Consider the following 20576-nt stretch of genomic DNA (forward strand, 5'->3'; position numbering starts at 1 on the left):
GTTTGTTTTGGAGCATGTTTAAATCTGAGTTTAGAATATAGCATTACACTGATCAGGTATAGGAAAGGAGAAAGAGGGTAAAAAAAGAGCTCTAGATTTTTTTGGAACTACAGGGAAACAGCTTTCCTGGGAAGAAAACTAAATTTGAAAACAAGAGAAAACTTGCAGTAAATAAAGACATGTGATTTATGTTTCATACCACCCTTCAACGCAACACATTTTTTCGGGGGGTGGGGTAGAATGACATACTAATAAGGCAGGAAAGTAAAACTCTTAAAGGCCTCTCTTTTCAGTTGTTTGAATTGGGTCCGGATGGAGGCGATCATGAGACAGATGGTGACCTTCTTGCTGAAACGGATGTCTTGGCATACGATTGTGCTGCAAGGTAAAATGAAGGAAGAGCTGTCCTTAAGCAGGATGAACAGATAATGCACATAAAGTTCATTTTGTTGTGAAACACTTGACGATAACCTTAGATTTTTATCTGTGTCTTTTTCTCAGGGAAAAGTATGCAATGATGTTTGATGAACCAGTTCTTTTGCAAGCTGGTTGGTGGTATGTAGCCTGGGCGCGAGTATCTGGCCCTAGCAGTGATTGTGGGTCCCATGGACAAGCATCTATTACTACGGATGATGGGTAAATATTTTCTTTCTTGGATGTTTTGTTTTGAGGTTCAGAAGAAGCCATATAACTGATGTTTGAATAACGTTTCTTCTTCAGTGTCGTCTTCCAGTTTAAGAGTTCAAAGAAATCGAATAATGGTACAGATGTTAATGCCGGCCAGATTCCCCAGTTGCTGTACAGGTAATGCTTTAAAAAAAAACCTGAAACAGTGATAGATGTCATTTGGAGGGGGGACAGTTTAATACAGCGTTCACTGAAACATCTTGTTACGATAGTCAGTATTGCAGTTTTGTATCCTTTTCTGTACGATGAAGTGGTTATTCAGCCTTTCTTTTATTTCATTTGTATTTCACCCTTCCTACAAAGAGTTTGGAGTGACATGTATAGGATTATCCCAATTTTTCCACTCTTACAACTTTTTCTTTAGTTTAACCTGAGCAATGGCAACTATCCCAAATGTACCTAGTGAGCATTATCGCTATATAAGATTTATATCTGGTTCTCCCTGGATGAGATGAACATGTTAAACTGGGTTGCCTGGTTAGCTGTGACAGGGTCTTCTTGGTGGCAGCCCCCAATTTGTGACATGCCCTCCTGAGGTGAGTCAGTCTCCGTCACTGGTAACTTTTAGGAGAAATTTAAAAATATGCCTGTTTACCTAGGCATTTGATAGCTGAAATTTCTGCCCCTGGAAGTCCTGGAATTAATAGTATGAGAGGGGGGATTGCTTTTTAGGAGTTCTAAACTTTAATAGAAGTTTTGTTTTATTATTGATATTGATATGTTTTCTGCTCTGGGCTCCTTTGGAGGACTAATAATAGTAGATGTCACACAGGACTGAACTGGATTTCTTCTAGTTGCCCAAGCCACCTGCAGCTGCATCCCGTTACTTTAAACAGAATACTATTCTAGCAGGTTCCCTTGATCCTGGGAGCAGCTTGAGGGAACACATAGCCTGCAGTTAGAAGGACATAAATCTCTCTTTATGCCAAAAGACCTTGCAGCTGGCTGATTTAATCTACAGTAGGGCTCTGACCCTCCAAAAAGAGAAAAAATAGAGTGTGCAGTCATCAAGAGCTTAGGTCCTAAGAACTGCTAGGATCCACTCATAGAACAGGGCTTTCCAACTTTCTCATTTTCTCTTGTAGCTTAGCAGAAAACTTGTGTGAGATAGGAAAGTGAAGTATTTTACTGAATGGACAGAATATGTATCTACAGGATCAAGACTGCTTGATATTCTTTGAAGGACCACATTTAGTGCATTCTCCAGTTTTACCATATGAATTGATAGCGTGTGCAAATGTTTATAAATTCTACTTCTATACTCTAGTATCTAGAGTAAAGAAGTGTGTGATTATACTCTCCCCACCCTTTTTTGCTTTCAGGCTGCCAACGAGCGATGGCAGTGCATCAAAAGGAAAACAGCAAACAAGTGAGCCTGTGCACATTTTAAAGCGCTCTTTCGCAAGAACTGTCTCAGTGGTAAGTGTCTTTCAAGAGTGTTGCTTACAAGGGTCATCCTAGTTTGTTCATCTAAGATTGGTTAATAGAACGTAGGCTGAAGCATATTTTAAATTAACACTGCTTGCAACATGCCATGCCTGCACAAAACTGTTGTGTCCAATGCAATGGTTAATGTCATCCTGAATCAGTGAGGTTATTTATCCATCAGGATCCTTCATCATATGTTGTCTGAGTCAGACTCTTGGGTAGATGCTTAGATGCTTCATTTGTTCCCACTAATTGAGCATTCTAATGGGTGGGTGGGTGGATTTTGAATTTTTTCTACCTGGTTCTGGGACCTCTCTTGCCAGCAATCGTTATTTCTACTGGTGGTGTGTAGAGATTCTCATGCATCCTCAGCGGTTTGCTGAGGACACTGGCATTAGACAAGGAACAGGGCTGGAAATCTCTTTTATCTGAAAGTTCTTGGGGTTTCTTTTTGGGTTTGGTCACCTTGCTTCTTCCACAACTTGTTTTGAAACAGGAGTGTTTTGAATCGCTATTGAGCATTCTTCATTGGAGCTGGACCACCTTAGTGTTGGGAGTAGAGGAGCTTCGAGGATTGAAAGGGTTCCAGTATACAGCTACCCTTTTGGATTTAGAAAGGCTGCGATTCGTTGGCACTTGTTGCTTGAGGCTGCTGCGTGTCTATACGTGTGAAATATACCCTGTGTCAGGTAATGTACTAAGTTCAAATATTTTAAGTGCATGAAACCCAAGTTTTCAAGGGAACATTTAGAGCAAAATAAACCCACCACAAGATAAAGCAGATTTCAAATCTAGCTACTCATCTGAGGAAATGGAAACCCATTTTCAGTAGATGTTATTTGGAGCCTTTTTCTTCTTCAGTGAACTGAAGTCATAGAATCGTAGCACCATCAAATTGTAGAGTTGGAAGAGATTCTGGGGTTATCTAGTCCAATTCCCTGAAATGCAAGAATCTCAACCAGATCATACACAACCATCATCCATTCTCTGCTTAAAAACATCCCAAGGAAGGAGAGTCAAATTATCTGATTGGTTTATTGTTTGCCATTTTCTTAGTGACTGTCTTTCTCTTTCCAGCTACTACGAAAGCCGTTGTTGAAGAAACTAGCAAGCTGGCAGACTGCATTGGGAAGACTAGAACCTTACTAAGAAAAATTTTATCTGAAGGAGTAGATCACTGTATGATCAAGTTGGACAACGACCCCCAAGGATACCTCACTCAGCCACTGAATCTTCTAGAAGCTGTTCTTCAGGAGTGCCATAACACCTTCACAGCCTGCTTTCACTCATTCTACCCGACACCAGCTCTACAATGGGCTTGCCTTTGTGACTTGCTAAATTGTTTAGATCAGGTACTGAAAAGTCTTTGTACATATTTTTTTTAAACAGTTCAAAAGCAGTATTGTGAAACATTGACATTAACCTTTCAAACAGACACAGCATCCTTGACTGTCAGGGAACTGCCATCAGTGTCCGAGGGAGAGAGCAAGCTCCAAAGGGATCCCAGAGAGCGTCCCGGGAGTGGGAGGGGCAGCCCATCTTTTGGGGGAGAGAATCAGCGTAGTTCCAGTGGAGAAGGGGGGGAGATGGGGGAATCGGCGAGGCGGTCCCATGATTCCTTGCCGGGGACCAGCGGGGAGAGGAAGGGTCCTCCGCTGGCTACGCCCTCCTTGCGCAGAAGGCTTCCACGCAGGGAGAGTAGGCGGAGACTGGGCGTCAAAGAGCTTCTTTGCTGGAAGAAGTTTAAGAAACGCCCACTGACGGATTCTGCCAGCGATTGAGACGGTCACAGGCGAGTGGCTGCCCGGACAGGAAAGGTTCACTCAGGCAACCCAGCCAGACGTTGGGACAAGCTTACGCACGAGCAACCCCTAGAACCATTACATTGACCAAAAGATGAAACGTTTCGGTAGCTCATTCTTTCCCCAGCGTATGACATTTAGTGACTCTCTAAGTATGCAGCTATCATGACTAATGCCTCTGGTTTTCAGTTTGGTACCATCCTTTAATTCCAATTGCAAATTGCCCTATAACATTTTACTTTACTGCTTTCCTATCCATAAAGGCTAAAACTATAAAGTATACATTTTGTACATTATACAAAGGAAGGCGATTGCAGGAACATTCTAAACATTCCTGCTCCTAGTTCTCTCTTCATTGCTCCCACCTTGGCCTACAACTCACCACCTGCTCTCTTTTTCCTGCTGCTTGCCAGCTTCCTCTTCTGATCTGCTTCATTATGCTGCTTTTCCCCTACTCAGCCCGCAAAATTCATTGCCAGGAAGGTTGAGTACTAGCTCCTGAAATTCTTCCCTTTGTCAGAGATATTCCTCTGTGGCAGGGATCAGCAAACTTTATCAGCAGGGGGCTGGTCCACTGTCCCTCAGACCTTGTGGGGGGCCGGACTATATTCTGAAAAAAATAAATAAAAAATGAATGAATTCCTATGCCCCACAAATAACCCAGAGGTGCATTTTAAATAAAAGCACACATTCTACTCATGTAAAAACACAAGGCAGGCCCCACAAATAACCCAGAGATGCATTTTAAATAAAAGGACAAATTCTATTCATGTAAAAACACGCTGATTCGCAGACCGTCTGCGGGCCGGATTTAAGAAGGTGATTGGGCCAGATCCGGCCCCCGGGCCTTAGCTTGCCTCCCCATGCTCTGTGGCATAAAGGTTGTTCAGATGTGCAACCTTCACCCTTTTGCACTTTTGAGGGGCAGCAGGTGAAGAGTCATTTCAACACAACCTTCTGTTCTTTTTAAAAACTAGGAATTGACTACTAGCACTTGTGATCCCTTCCTTCTGCCATGCATCCAACCCTTCTTTTGTGTTTTAACCATCTGCGTACTGGACTCTGAAGGCTATATATATATATATATATATATATATATATATATAATTATTATTATTATTATTATTATTATACGTATCATCATAAAATTATTGGCCAAGAGTAATGGCAGAATAGAAGAAGTAACACAGGCTGTTTTGCATTGTTCAGCTATGCCATTTTAATTTTTTTTTAATGATATTTATTAAAAGTTTAATAGTTACAGAAAAGAAAAAAAAGACAGTAGAAAATTTAACAAACAATACATCAAAAAAAAGTACATCAAAACAACCAGAACAACAAAAACATTTAAAAACACATCCAATATTTCCATATCTTTACCTTTCATTTACTTGTTTCATCAACCTCCTCACACCTCCCTTTTTTGTATTCTAGTTCATTAGCTATTTCAGCAAATCCTTTCCATCTTTCTCAATTTTTTGTTCTATAATTTATCTTAACACAATCTAACTTTAAATTTTCCACCTTAGCCCATTAACAATCAGTTTTTGCTTAATTCTTTATAACATTTCTGCTAAAACCATATAACTTCATTCCAGCATTCTTCTAACATTCATTAATTTTGCAGTCTTTCTGTAGATATACTTTGAATTTTTTCCAATCTTCTTCCACCGACTCTTCTCCCTGGTCTCGGATTCTGCCAGTCATTTCCGCCAATTCCATGTAGTCCAACACAGCTATGCCATTTTTACAAGCATTTTTTAATTTTATTTTAAGGATATCCAGGAAGCAAACTTCAAGACATCAAGCAGTAGGCTTCTCGCAGCTGTGATGTCAGCCCTGTGCCACACATCTGTGAAACTGACCTCCATCTTTCCTATTGCTTACGATGGTGAAGTTTTGCTGCATTCTATGGTGAAACAAGTTAGCACTGAAAATGACTCTGCGCTGGCCCATCGCTTCCCTCTGCTGGTAGCACACATGGAAAAACTTAGTCAGGCGAGTATCAGCTACAAAAGCACACAGCGTATATCATAATAATCTGATATGAGACATTCCGTTCTGATGTGCCAATTTGTTCTACAGAGTGAAGAAAATATCTCAGGGATGACAAGCTTTCGGGAAGTACTTGAAAAGATGCTGGTGATTGTCGTGTTGCCAGTAAGAAATAGCCTTAGGCGTGAAAACGAACTTTTCTCTGCACACCTGGTTTCTAACACCTGTGGATTGCTTGCCAGTATTGTGAGTGAACTCACAGCTTCTGCACTGGGATCGGAGGTAATGTGGTTAATTCATAATCCCCCTGTATATGGATTGGTAGGTGCATGCTAAGATAAGATAGCATTTCCATATTTAGATATTTTTCTTTCACGAGTGAATCATATTTCATTCCAGAAATCATGCAACCAATTTGAAGCCTGTAGTGGATTTTGTTAGATGTTGTGTTGTCCATATAAAACTACCGTATTTTTCGCTCTATTGGACGCAGTTTTTCCCCTCCAAAAATTGAGGGGAAATGTGTGTGCATCCTATGGAGCGAATGCAGGCTTGTGCCATAGCCGCGCGCAACCCCTCCGGCAGGGAGAGGCTGCACGGGGCTAAAGGGGAAGCCAAAACAGCGAGCAGGATCCATCCCGCTCACTGCCTTGCCTTTTTCCATAGCTGCGCGCAACCCCTCTGGCAGGGAGAGGTTGTGTGCAGCCTGTACGCTGCTCTTTGGGGCTGGGGGGGGGGGGAATATTTTTTTCTTGATTCCCCCCCCCCCTAAAAACTGGGTGTGCCCTATGGTCCGGTGCGCCCAATGGTGCGAAAAATACAGTAGGTGTTCCTAGTTCCTTTAGTCATTTTCTTTTCTAGGGATAGTTAAACAGTTTGCTGATAAATGGATTATTTTATTAAGGAACAGTGCTTGATAGGACAGTTTCATTCATGTAAGTTGATTTAGAAGCAAGGATCTAATTTAAAATAGCCTTAAATTGGATTTTTCTCTGCTAATTGCTGTCCTGCTTCTTTCCAGGTTGATGGGCTTAATTCTCTTCATTCTGTCAAGTCAAGCCCAAATCGATTCACAAAAACAAGCCAAGGAAGAAGCTGGAACACAGGGAACGGATCCCCTGATGCCATTTGCTTCTCTGTGGACAAACCTGGGGTCATTGTTGTAGGATTCTCTGTCTATGGAGGAGGAGGAATCCATGAATATGAACTGGAAGTACTAGTTGATGATGTATGTACTTCACAATTGTTCATGAAAAGCCCCTGCAATTCAGCTACGTTGTTGCCTTTACTGCTAGAATAGTAATAATAATAAAAAAATCCACATAAAACTGTTGCAAACATTGGACTCCTGGGCCTCACCCGAAAACAGTGCAGCCCAGTTTAAATATAATGTTAATATCCCCCTCTCTTGTACGATATATGTCAGAGTTGTTGTGGTAGTAGAGAATAGGAGGCTGGAGAAGCAAGCACCTTAGTTCTTGTGAAGCACATGGTTTGGAAGCTCACACTTGCTTTTTAGGGGTGCTGAGGAATGCGGTTTGAATGCTGAAGGGCAGGCAATTGTGAGGGGAAGTAACATTAAAAAATTATCTTCAAGGACAAAATATGGAATGGGGCGATAGGCAGAAACTGTTCCCTACTCCGAGGAGCTTGCAATCAAATTTAACACAGAAACAGCAGAGGAATGGGGAGGGAAGTGGAGGCAGGTGTGAACAGGGAAGCAATACGTGGTTGTTTCACTTACGTGTACTTAGACTAAGTTTACAGTAGGACATGGTAACTAGGGATCGAGCCCAAAGGCTGTACCTAAAAGGTGGGTTTTGAGCAGGCATAAGAAAGAAAAAGGGACGTGGGTGGCGCTGTGGGTTAAACCACAGAGCCTAGGACTTGCCGATCAGAAGGTCGGCGGTTCGAATCCCCGCGACGGGGTGAGCTCCCGTTGCTCGGTCCCTGCTCCTGCCAACCTAGCAGTTTGAAAGCACATCAAATTGCAAGTAGATAAATAGGTACCGCTCCGGCGGGAAGGTAAACGGCATTTCCATGCCAGAAGCGGCTTAGTCATGCTGGCCACATGACCCGGAAGCTGTACGCCGGCTCCCTCGGCCAGTAAAGCGAGATGAGCGCCGCAACCCCAGAGTCGGTCACGACTGGACCTAATGGTCAGGGGTCCCTTTACCTTTACCTTTAAGAAAGAGAATCACACAAGTTTTCTAGGAGGCAGTTCCAAATATATGGGGCAGCCAGGGGACTTTTGGATGGTGGAACTACAGATAACAGACAGAGGAATATCCAGATTATTTTTTTTACATAACCTTTAAATACTTACCTTTACTTCTTTTTATTTATAGAGTGATCATACAGGAGATTCAACTCATTCTCACAGATGGACATCTCTAGAATTAGTTAAAGGGACGTATACTACAGATGACTCCCCAAGTGATATTGCTGAAATTAAACTTGACAAAGTTGTTCCTCTGAAGGTAAATCAAATGATTTTTTCCCCCTGCAACTGAAAAATAGATCTGAATTATGCACATGTATTTTATTTCAATTCAACAATTTATTTGCTGATGAACATTTTAGGGAGCAATCTTACACACAAGAAGCTGGTTTAAAGCAAGATTTCTGTAAATTAAACCGGCATAAAGTATTCCAGATCCAAACTCCATTCAGGAGTGGGGCTACTGTGGACTGAGCACACACACACACAAACCAAACATTTTTCAAAATTTTAAAAAATCCGCCCGGATGGTGATTTCACCTTTGGAATCTCGGGCATGTCTGGGAAATTCCGGACGTACGGCAACCCTAAGCTGGTGTAGCTCTACTGCCATGGAAACATTTTGCCTCGGCCACTGGTTCCAAACATGCTTTTCCCAGAGGATGTTGCTATTGGAGAAGTTTCATCTTCCCTTAAAAATTTCAGGACAGCTCATGTAAAACGATCAAGCAAAATGTTGCTGCTTAGTCTAATATTGCCTGCTTTCCTGGCTTTTAATTGAAGGAGAATGTGAAATATGCAGTTCGTCTGAGGAACTACGGGAGTCGGACAGCTAATGGGGATGGAGGGATGACCACGGTTCAGTGTCCAGATGGTGTCACGTTCACTTTCAGTACGTGTAGTTTGAGCAGCAATGGCACAAATCAAACCCGGGGACAGATCCCACAGATTCTCTATTACAGGTATGAACTATGTAATTGCATTGTGTGGATTTTGTTTAGTTTTGAATTTGTGCGGGTTTTGAACATGTAAAAATCAGTTGGAGGCATTGTATTCCACCTTATTTCACTTAGAAATGTTGTTTTGGTATAGTGCTTGCTTTACTGTTTTCGAAAATGAACTATCTGAAATAGCCCTTCATGAAGAGATGTTTTATATATTTATCTGCACACAAACACACAGAGATAAAGAGAGAGAAGAATATATCATATATAGGACAGGCTGAAGGATGCTTTTAAATATCTATATGTCTGGTGACATTGTTGGAAAAGCGTTGTATTTTTCTGTATTAGCTCATCTTACTTGATACTCCCTGAGAGTTGCTCATGTTTTATTGGTTTCATTTTCTAGAAGCGAGTATGATGGTGATCTACAGTCACAACTCTTAAGTAAAGCCAATGAAGAAGATAAAAATTGTAGCAGAGCACTTTCTGTTGTGAGTGCTGTGGTACGAGCTGCTAAAGACCTTTTACACAGGGCTCTTGCTGTAGACGGTAAGAATACGTTACAAAAAGGCCTGAATTAGATAGTCTATGCGAAAAACTAAAGAACAAACCAAGGAAATAATTTATTTCAAAACGGGAAGTATTTAAAACATACTTGAAAATTAATAATACTGACTTAAAATCTGTAGCGGCTTTTGAATAATTCCAGCGATATCGTTCACTAGTTATACGATTTAACATATTTTGATTTAACTTGAGATGACAGTAATAACATGTATTGGCAGTTAAGAATGGTTTTGAATTATGGAGTAGATGGGAAGTCAGGTTTAAAAAGAAGAGACCGTTACAGTTTTAAGGATTATGAAATTCATTCTAATTGTGTATGGTGAGACTGATGGTATTTTCACTATGGTTACTTTGTCCCTTTTTGTTGTGTGTTGAGCACAAAAAAAGGAAAAAAAAAAGAGGCCTGGATTCTTCTTATTCTCCTTATTCAAGATCCGTTTGTGATAGTGAGGTTCTGTAGTGTGAATGTTTGCTCATGACATCGTCACTTATTAAATTTTTGCACATAATAAATACAATAAATGGTGCAACAGTTTGCATTAAAAAGAAAGGTAACATCCAAATCTGAATCCAGGGATGACTAGCCCATGGTGCATCGGACCCCTGAAGGATTCTCCTCCCAACCCCAAAATTTGTCATTTTTAAATTTAAAAAACATCACTTCTATGGGTCACCTGCTGGGTGGTTGTTTTGCCAAAGGCAAGGTGGTTCTTTTAAAATGAGATTCAGAAGTGATACAAAATACACAATTGAGTGAGAAGATTAAATAAAGCAATATCAGTATTTCAGCATTGGATAAAATAATGTAAAATGTAAACATTGTGGTTTAAATACATACAACATGGTCCATCCAAAGAACAAGTGTATATAAGAGTCATTAATGTCAGTTTGAGAGATTTGAGCACATTCTTAATTCTCCCACTGAAATGGATAGGACACCAGATGTTTAGCTTGATCATGCCTTTAATGAGTAATTTAATTCTTCTGCTTTAAGTGCGTAGTGGAATATGATTGGTATCTTCATATCTCAGTATCTCAGGGTTTTTATTGTCCTTGTTGTTTTAGCGGATGACATTCCAGAATTGCTCAGCTCTTCCAGTCTCTTTTATATGCTCCTTCCTCTTATCATTGCCTATATTGGACCTGTGGCTGCAGCTATTCCCAAGGTATGTGGCTAACAGTCTCCGTAGCATTCCAGATGGAGTTGTGCTTCACATGGACCTATTTTTGCTCCAGAGGTTACCTTTCAATTCCATTAACAAGCGGTAATCCTTCTAACCGTTTTTCCATCGCCTCGCCACCTGCCTGAATGAGCATGGCACTCTCTCTAAAAGTGTCTCTCTCGCATCAACTGTTTTAGATAGTCAGACTCACTTATTGTGTCCTTCATCTTGCTTCGCTGGGCAAGCAGGTGTCTAGCGCCATGTTGGATGGTTCATCACATTTGTATATATGTCTCATTATATCTTCCACCTCTGACAAAGATCACAGTTCATTTCACAAGGTCTGTAGTTTACCTTGGTGGCGTAGTAACGAAATATCTCTCATCATGTGGCTTGTTGCACTGCGGCCTGCATTAAGCCTAACACCTGGAGGAAGCACTGCAAATTTGATCTCTGCACCTTGTCTAAGGCAGCTTTTGGGAGGCAAGCATGTGCTCCTGTCAATAGATAGTCTAAACCTGCCCTGTATTAGGTTAGCTTGGGAACATCCTACCTGAGGACTTGGTACACTTAAGGGAAAAGGGACCTCTGAATGATATTTTTACTTGAGCGTATTTATCTCTTCAAGGCCCCAACCTGGTCTGGCTGCCTTATACAACATGAAGGTATTTTTTGATTGGCTCATTAGTTATCTGTGCACTGTCAGAGACTACTTGTTATTATGTATGCTTTTTGCATTGTTCTGGATACCTTGTTTCAGTGTGAGACTCTGTAGCTTGGTCATTAAGGTACTGAAGCTTCACAAGGCATGGACAAGTTATTTGAAGTGATAGTGTCCCTGCCTCTAAGCACTAGGGGGCATCTTTATGCTCAGGTAAAAATACCTTTCAGGTAATACCAGTGACCCCTTTTACACCAAAGATCAGGACTAGATCGAGATAATGTAACATTATTTACACGAACACTGTAAAGCAAACCGAGATGCATTTTCAGTTTTGTGTTGGGTTGAAATAAACGACAGACGAGTAGTGGGTGTCATCTGGGAGGCATCTCCTCGAGCATGTCTCGGAGAGTCCCTTTTATTGAATATTACAGCATTGCCTCGTATATGCTTGCTGCTGATTGGTTACACGTGGTGCGTAACATCGGTTACAAGGCTTGCGTATAAGACATACAAAGGTTGCATATAAGACATTAATCATCATTAGATAGAGGGAACACAGAGTTAGACAGGCATGGAGACTTCCTTAGTAAACAATCTATAGTGATTGATATGGAGAGACTCAGAGAACGTACAGAGTGCATTTTAACATTCCAGGGTGATAAGGAGAGGATGTATACAGATAGATAGGAAGGTCAGGGCATGATGACGCACTTAACATTCTGGGCTAGCTGGTGCCAGGGAGGTTGAGAAAGGAATGTACAGAAAGTCGACTACTCAGCATCATCTCCAGATAACTACGCAGCATCTCCCCCTTTCTTTTCTTATGTACGAGGTTTTACTATACGATTGCAGGTAGGGTAAAGAAGACAAAAATATTTCAGGATACGTGGTTTGCCAGCGCATGCCCAAAATAAGTTCACCCGCCTTTCCCTATCATTTACTGCTGGTGCTGCCACTTCGCAAAGTGGGCGGAACTAATTTTATTGGGTGGTTGAGGGGGAGAGAGAAGCCGAGACCAGAGACGTATGAGACCAGGAATGCATTGGATGAAGCAGCATAGCAAAATTAATATACATATTATGACAATAGCATATTGAAAAAGATTACGAAGCCAATCCAGATTTGGCAACCAGCCGGTGAGCCACTGGGTGAATGAATCCCAGAGGCTCGAGAGTCCAACGTCCTGTTTAATGTGGTAAGATTTTGCAAATGAGAGATTTGCCTTTGAATGGCTTTAGAATTGTCAGTAATATTGAAACAGCACATTTCATCCACTTGTTCACAGCCATAATGATGAAGCATCAGCAAATAGTCAATAGCAGCACGATTTTGCAAAAGTCTATGCTGGAGTTCACTCTGTTCTTTATTCAAAAGGTGAAGGGCTTGTGATGTAAAATTCAAGGCTTTTGCTGCGGAACAAGCTAAAGAGTTAATGTTCTTACTATTCCGTACAGCCAATCCAGGGACTCCTAAGAGAGAAACAGCTAAAGAAATATATTCAGATCTACTGGGAAGAGAGACAGAATCATCACAATCATTAGTCAATTGTTATTTAACACTGGAACAGTGAAGGCAAAGAATTTACGATCCTTCTCCTGTAAGGGGATGGAGAAGAAGCAATCTTGCAAATCTATGATAGCCAATTGATAAGAATGTGGGATCACATTTGGATTGGGCAGACCACACTGCAAAGGCCCCATGGGTTCAAGGATTTCATTAATTTTCCTTAAATCCTGGAGAAATCTCCATTTTCCACTTTTCTTTTTTATGACGAAGATGGGGGTATTATAGGGGCTATATGAAAATTCTATATGGTCTGCCAATAATTGTTCATTCACCAATTGTTTTAAAGCAAGTACCTTTTCCCCCGTTATGGGCCATTCTTCCACCCACACAGGGGTGGTGGATTTCCAGTTGAGGGGAAGTGCAAGCTTATTCATTAAATTGAATGGTAGCTTCAAATTGTTGTAGTAAGTCTCTGCCCCACAGATTGAGGTGGATTTTCAGCACACAGGGCTGGATGTATGCAATGGTTTCAGAGCTATTAGGCAGAGAAACAGGCAGCCACTGTACACTTTTGAGGTCCCCCCACACCCCAAACTGCAGAGGCAGACTCAAGGGGCCACGTGGGATCCCAGCAACTACTGGAAATTACAGAAATGTCTGCGCCCGTGTCAATCAAGCCTTCCAGAATTTTGCCATTGATTTTATACTTACGAAGAAGCTTCTGCTCACCAATCCTCTGGATTACAGCTAACAGGTGTGGAGGGAAAGGAGAGAGCTGGTGCAAATTACTATCCATAATTGAAACAGTAGGATGGGAAGGGAGCACTACCAAATGCGCCCAAGACACTCACCCTTTTTTAACTGCATGGGCATATGGCTCCAAAGTTGAACCATGATTGTGCCCACATAGTCAGGATCTAGGACTCCTGGAATAACCATGATTCCTTCCTTGGCCGCAGAGAATTTGGGTAAAATTAAACCTGAGACCTTAGGTGGTAGTGGGCCCGCCAATTGAGTGGGCATAAGCACAATTTCACCAGGTAAAACAGCGTCTTTGGTTTCCTGATTGATTAAATCAATGGTGAAATCAGAGGGTGTATCTTTAGAAAAATTTTCAATAGTGGAAGCTACAGGCAGAGGGCTTTCTATTTGTCCTGGCCCGAGAGCTGGGCCCCCATGGAGTTTCCCGAACTCCTGCACTGATTTGCCCAATGGTAGCCTTTTCCGCATTTCGGGCATTTTTTTTTTTGGAAGGCTTAGTCTTGTTGGTATCACCATCCCTGTTTGCTCCCCCGCCAGGGGCTCTGCATTGTTTAGCAAAATGGCCTGGGCGTTTGCAATTAAAGCAATTGCCCGTTGGCTTGTTGCTAGCCTGGATAGCGCCCGCAAGCAAGGACATCGCATGGCTCTGGCTGCCGACTTCTGCACAATTTTGAATCATATCGGCCAGGTCATATTTAGGGCGATGTATGATTGACTGCAAAGCCTTCTTGCAATCGGTGTTTGCATTTTCAAAAGCCAATTTTTTCGTTAATTCATTTTGAGCTGTAGTGTTGTCAATCTGCCTAGTGACTGCTTCTTTCAATCTATCTATAAATTGAAGGTAAGGCTCCGAATGTTGTTGCTTAATATTAACAAAGGAGCTCAGTGGTTGCCCTGAGACAGGGACCTTCTGAAAGGCGCGTTGTGCACAGGTCGCGGTGCGACTGAAATGTAAAGGTGTCAACGCAGCCTGGGCTGGTATGGTATCGTACTGACCAGCGCCAAAAAGTTGGTTGGCTGAATGCTGTGGATCAGCCAGGGCTACTGCGCTATGCTTAAATTCACTTTCAAAAACCACATACTGAGCAGGAGATAAAAGCATGCGCATTAGATCTTTCCAATCTTGAGGTAGCATTGTGTAACCATTTGCTATCCCCTCCAGCATCCCTATCACATAGGAAGATTTCAGGCCAGAATCAGCAATGGCTCTCCTTACTTCTCTCAGGATAGAATAAGGAAGCGCTTCATACATTACTTCTTGTTGTGCAGTTCCTGGGTTCACATAGGAAATGGGGGACGCAGATGGCATTTCCCCCGGCCAATCAGCCTCTTCCTCTAAAGAGAGGAGCCCTTGCTTCCTAGCTTGAGAAAGCGCGGCACGCACAGCTCCTGTAGGAGAGCATGCAGGGGCTGAGGCAGGCGAAGGAGGGATGGGAGGGGGAGGAGGAGGGGTGGATGCGGGCTGAGGCGTAGGGAGGGGTTGGCAGGGTTGCGATTGAGTTGGGTTGGGTTGAGGCAAAAGGGTCGGGTAAGGGGGGGGATTGTCTGCTGCGGCTAAAATAGCAGGGGCCGAAGGAGATGCCTGAACGGGTCCTAAATTAGCGACGGCATCTGCACATTTTTTCCAAGTGAGGAGACAATGAATCGGAGCCCTCGGTTCTGCGAAGAGGGTTTTACCGATCTTTTGCCAAGCCTCTATCCCCAGAGAGCCTGCCTCTGGGTACCAGGGGCACTGGCAAGCAATCTCACATAACATTTGTTCAATTTCCTTCAAAGAAATATGAGCACCCGCCAACCGCTGTCCAACTAGATGAAGCAGCTCCTTGGCATGCTCCTTTTGGAATTTTGTTAATTTCCCCCCCATACTCACGAAGTAGCGCGCGGAGACTTTTCCAGTCGAGTGAAGTATGAAGGTAGCTGCGTGTTGGGATCTGGCAATCACGTCGGGGTCACCAGATGTTGGGTTGAATAAACGACAGACGAGTAGTGGGTGTCATCTGGGAGGCATCTCCTCGAGCGTGTCTTGGAGAGTCCCTTTTATATTACAGCATTGCCTCGTATGTGCTTGCTGCTGATTGGTTACACGTGGTGCGTTACATTGGTTACAAGGCTTGCGTATAAGACATACAAGGGTTGCGTATAAGACATTAATCATCATTAGATAGAGGGAACACAGAGTTAGACAGGCATGGAGACTTCCTTAGTAAACAATCTATAGTGATTGATATGGTGAGACTCAGAGAACGTACAGAGTGCATTTTAACATTCCAGGGTGATAAGGAGAGGATGTATACAGATAGATAGGAAGGTCAGGGCATGATGACGCACTTAACATTCCGGGCTAGCTGGTGCCAGGGTGGTTGAGAAAGGAATGTGCAGAAATGTACTCAGCATCATCTCCAGATAACTACGCAGCAGTTTTGCAAACACTTGGTCATGTTTATCATGCGACAGGTTGCCGTAGAGGTTTTTGGCCTAGTTCAGCAGCTGCTTCCATCTGTAGCTGTTTTGAACCAGAAGTATGCTCCTCCTGCCTTCAACCCCAACCAGTCGACCGACAGCACTACAGGAAACCAACCTGAACAAGGGCTTTCTGCTTGTACTACCTCTAACCACTACGCTGTCATTGAATGCGAACACCCCTACAAGCCAGCATGTGTCACCCATTACAAGGTAGGTTCTTCATTGCATCACTCTTCTTATGAGTTTCGTACCATGTTGGATTATATTGCAAAGCGGGTTGTTTTGTTTCATTATGTACTCCATGTCAGATGTTGTGTAAATGGCAAAGAATGGAACACATTACAGTGGTGCCTCGCAAGACGAAAAGAATCCGTTCCGCGAGTCTCTTCGTCTAGCGGTTTTTTCGTCTTGCAAAGCAAGCCCATTAGCGGATTAGCGGACTAGCGCTATTAGCGGTTTAGCGGCTATTAGCGGCTATTAAAGGCTTAAGGGATTAGCGGATTAGCTGCTAAAAGGCTATTAGCAGCTTTGTGCTGGTCCCGGGGGTAAGGTACCTTGGGTGTAGCAAAGTCCACACGAAGAGGGGCAAGGTCCGAGGCAGAGTGCCGGGCGGTGAACAGGAACGCTGGAACAGGAGGCTGTGCAGGGAACAGGAACGCCGGATGGTCGGGAACAGGAGGCCGAGCAGGGAGCAGGAGTACCGGATAGTCAGGAACAGGAGGCCGAGCAGGGATCAAGAACGCAGGAAGGTCCGAAGCCAACAACGACGTTGCTCCCGCAACCTGGGGCCGGGCTGACTGGGCTTTTATCCTCTTCTAAGGCCAGGGGCGGTCCCGGCCCCCAGGAGCCCCGCCTCCTCTGGCCTTAAGGCGAGCACTCCTCCTGGGGGCAACCAGTTCCCTTCGCCTCTCTGCTCTAAACCTCTGCAGATCAGGAGAGGCCGAAGGGTTACTGGGCCCTGGAGGAGGCTCACCTGTGGCCACTGAGTCGTCAAGCCTCTCTGGGGCCAGAAGGGCTTCACCTGGGGCCAGCTCCTGATGCACTGCCACAGGTGCAGGCTCTTCAGCATCTAGGCCTGGCCCCAGTTCAGCCGGCCCTGGAGGCGGGGACTCCTGTGCAGGCCGGGATTCCTCTGTTTCATCCTCCGAATCGGAATCCCAGGCCATCACACCATCCCCCCTCCCAGGCCCCCCCCTCAACCGAGGGTCCGGACCCGGCTTGCCGGGGTACGTCGCATGGAACTCTCGGAGGCAGGCAGGTGCGTGGACGTTGGCCGCTGGTTCCCAGGAACGGTCCTCCGGTCCGTACCCCTTCCAGTCAATGAGATACTGCAGCTTCCCCCTGCGGTATCGGGAGTCCAGGATGCGTTCCACCTCGTACTCAGGCTCTCCCCGAACCAACACTGGCTGCGGTCGGGGACGGTTCGGGTGGAACTCGTCGGGTGGGGCCACCGGACTCAAAAGGGACCTGTGGAAGACCGGGTGCACCTTCAGGGTTGCGGGTAACCGGAGACGAAATGCCACAGGAGAGACTTGGTCTACGATAGGGAACGGGCCGGTGAAGCGGGCGTCCAACTTCCGCGAAGGTCGAGAGGGGTGGAGGTGGCGAGTGGAGAGCCAAACCAGGTCACCGACGCGAAGTTCCGGCCCCACCTGGCGGTGGCGGTCGGCCTGGGCCTTGTACGCTTCCTTGGCCTGGTGCAGTTGCTCCACCAAAAGCTGTTGCTGGGACTGGAGCTCTTGAAGCCACTCCGTCACCGCCGGGACTGCGGATGTCGGCAGCACCTCTGGAAACAGCCGTGGATGATAACCATAACTGGCCTGGAACGGGGTCTGCTGGGTGGACGCATTCACCGCGTTATTGTAGGCGAACTCCGCCAATGCCAGGTGGTCGACCCAGTCATCCTGCTGGTAGCTGCAGTAACACCGGAGGTACTGCTCCAGCACCGCGTTCGCCCGTTCCGTCTGGCCATCGGTCTGTGGGTGGTAGGCTGACGAGAGGCAGACCTCCGTCCCGAGGGTCTGGTGTAGTGCTTGCCAGAACCGGGATGTGAACTGAACGCCCCGGTCGGACACCACGCGCTCAGGTAGGCCATGCAGGCGGAAGACATGCTGAAGGTACAGCTGAGCAGTTTCCTTGGCTGTGGGTACAGATGGACAGGGAGCGCAGTGCACCATCTTGGTGAAATGGTCGGAGAAAACCAGAAGGCAGGTACAGCCACGAGACGAGGGTAAGTCCACTACAAAGTCCAACGAAACCGTGTGCCAAGGGTGCGGTGGAACTGGCAATGGCTGAAGTAGGCCGGGGGGTCGCCCGGTAGGTCCCTTGGCGCGCCGGCAGACATCACAACCAGCGACGTAGCGAGCCACGTCAGCCTTCAGGCGGGGCCACCAAAACTCTCGACTGACCAGATGGGTGGTCCGATACCGTCCAAAGTGCCCCGCTGCTGGGGCATCATGGGCCATCCGGAGAACCTCCAGCCGTAGTGGCCCTGGCGGGATGTACAAACGACCGTGGTGCATCAGAAGGCCCTGATGCAGGACCAGCCCCGGATACTGTGGGCTGGACCCTTCAGCCAGCTCCCGGAGTCGTTCCTGGGCCCAAGCGTCGACCCGCTGCTGTTCCCGCACCCGAACCTGCAGTGGCTGCGCCTCCTGGGTGGCCAGGAATGCAGCCGGAGGTAGGATCGTGGTGGGTTCTGCTTTCTGTACCGTGTCTGCGTTGTCGTCAGGTTTCCGGGACAGGGCATCCGCCTTCTGATTCTGAGAGCTAGGGATGTAGCGGATCCGGAACTGGAACCGGGAAAAGAACAACGCCCACCGGATCTGTCTTTGGTTCAGCTTGCGGGTGGTCTGGAGGTACTCCAGGTTCCGGTGGTCGGTTCTCACCTCCACCGGATGTCGTGCCCCCTCAAGATGGTGGCGCCAGACCTCAAAGGCTACCTTGATGGCCAGTAGTTCCCGCTCCCACACAGTATAGTTACGCTCCGCTGGTAGGAGCTGGCGGGAATAGAAGGCACAGGGTAAGAGTGGCGCTTCAGGACCAATCTGTTGAGACAAGACGGCACCGAGAGCCGTACTGGAAGCGTCGGTCTCCACCACAAAGGGTCGAGAGGGGTCAGGATGTTGTAAGATTGGTGCCCTCTGGAAACAGGCCTTCAACCCCTGAAACGCCTCCTCTGCCTCCTTGTCCCAGGAAAACGGCGTCTTTGGGCGCAGTAGCCGGGTCAACGGGGTGGTGCGATGAGCATAATCAGCGATGAAGGTCCGGTAGTAATTGGCGAACCCCAGGAAACGCTGTAGGTCCTTGCGGTTCCGGGGTGCCGCCCATTCTTGAACCGCTGTCACCTTCCCCGGGTCCATTTGCACCCATCTGGAGAGAGCCGGTGACCAAGGAAGTCCACAGTCCGCTGATGGAACTCGCACTTACTGAGCTTTGCGTACAAACGGTGCTCACGCAAGCGCTGCAGCACGGTCCGGACATGTCCCTCATGGCGAGCCGGGTCACGGGAGTAAATCAGTATGTCATCCAAATACACCACCACGTACTTGTCTAACAGGTCCTGAAACACGTGGTTGATGTAGCGTTGAAACACAGCAGGCGCGTTGCACAAACCGAAAGGCATAACCAAATATTCGAACTGCCCGTACCGGGTCCCAAACGCTGTCTTCCACTCATCCCCGGCTCGGATCCGAATCAAGTTGTAGGCCCCCCGGAGGTCCAGCTTGGTGAACACCTGTGCCCCTTGCACCCGCTCCAGCAGCTCCGAGATAAGGGGCAAGGGGTACCGGTCTGGGACGGTAATTTTATTCAGGGCTCGGTAATCATGGCAAGGGCGGAGTTCCCCACATTTCTTCTTAACAAAAAGCACCGGCGCCGCGGTGGGCGAGGTGGAAGGCCTAATGAACCCACGCTCCAGGTTCTTGCGCAAGAAGTCCTGCAAAGCCTCGCGCTCTGGCTCTGTTAGGGAATATAAGCGACTCACTGGTAAAGGCGCTCCGGGTTGGAGGTCTATGCCGCAGTCAAAAGGCCGATGCGGCGGCAGCTGGTCTGCCCCCCGTTCCTCGAACACGTCCTGGTAGTCCTGGTACACGGCTGGGAGCGTGGGTGCTGCCTCCTCTGAGGGCGCGGCCGCCAGCGTTCCGGATTGAGCATGGGAACATGGGTCTGGGAAGTGCACGGTCCGTTTGACCCAGTCAATCTGAACGTTGTGGGCCTCCAGCCAGTCCATCCCGAGCACCAGGGGGAAGCGGGGCATAGAGGCAATGTCCAAAGTTCGCAACTCCCGGTGCTGCTGGAGACACAGGACCAGAGGCTGGGTCTCCTGAGTAACGGCACCTGAACGCAGAAGTCGTCCGTCAATCGCTTCCACCT

At 46.0% G+C, this 20576-nt stretch overlaps 1 protein-coding gene and 1 long non-coding RNA gene across 42 annotated transcripts in view; one reads left to right on the plus strand and one right to left on the minus strand.

The window, feature by feature from the left end:
* MYCBP2 (MYC binding protein 2) overlaps positions 1-20576 on the plus strand; it is a 148922-nt gene that overhangs the window by 57245 nt on the left and 71101 nt on the right. For all 41 annotated transcript variants that reach the window (XM_083435700.1, XM_083435701.1, XM_083435687.1 and 38 more), the window contains 14 exons: positions 294-385; positions 502-636; positions 721-804; positions 2010-2106; positions 2612-2804; positions 3193-3467; positions 5694-5915; positions 6003-6194; positions 6934-7140; positions 8261-8392; positions 8917-9095; positions 9484-9626; positions 10710-10810; positions 16194-16412. In XM_083435700.1, the coding sequence (XP_083291826.1) occupies positions 294-385; positions 502-636; positions 721-804; positions 2010-2106; positions 2612-2804; positions 3193-3467; positions 5694-5915; positions 6003-6194; positions 6934-7140; positions 8261-8392; positions 8917-9095; positions 9484-9626; positions 10710-10810; positions 16194-16412 (2271 nt within the window). The remainder of the gene's footprint in view (positions 1-293; positions 386-501; positions 637-720; positions 805-2009; positions 2107-2611; positions 2805-3192; positions 3468-5693; positions 5916-6002; positions 6195-6933; positions 7141-8260; positions 8393-8916; positions 9096-9483; positions 9627-10709; positions 10811-16193; positions 16413-20576) is intronic.
* Positions 163-8733, minus strand: LOC310675431. The gene is made up of 4 exons (XR_014510145.1): positions 6734-8733; positions 5652-6375; positions 4000-5126; positions 163-3559 (listed from the first exon to the last, which is right to left on the minus strand). It is a non-coding gene; the product is annotated as an uncharacterized lncRNA (long non-coding RNA).

The sequence above is a fragment of the Podarcis tiliguerta genome (assembly GCF_965153285.1).
Source record: "Podarcis tiliguerta genome assembly, chromosome: 4".
NCBI classification, from domain to species: Eukaryota; Metazoa; Chordata; class Lepidosauria; order Squamata; family Lacertidae; genus Podarcis; species Podarcis tiliguerta.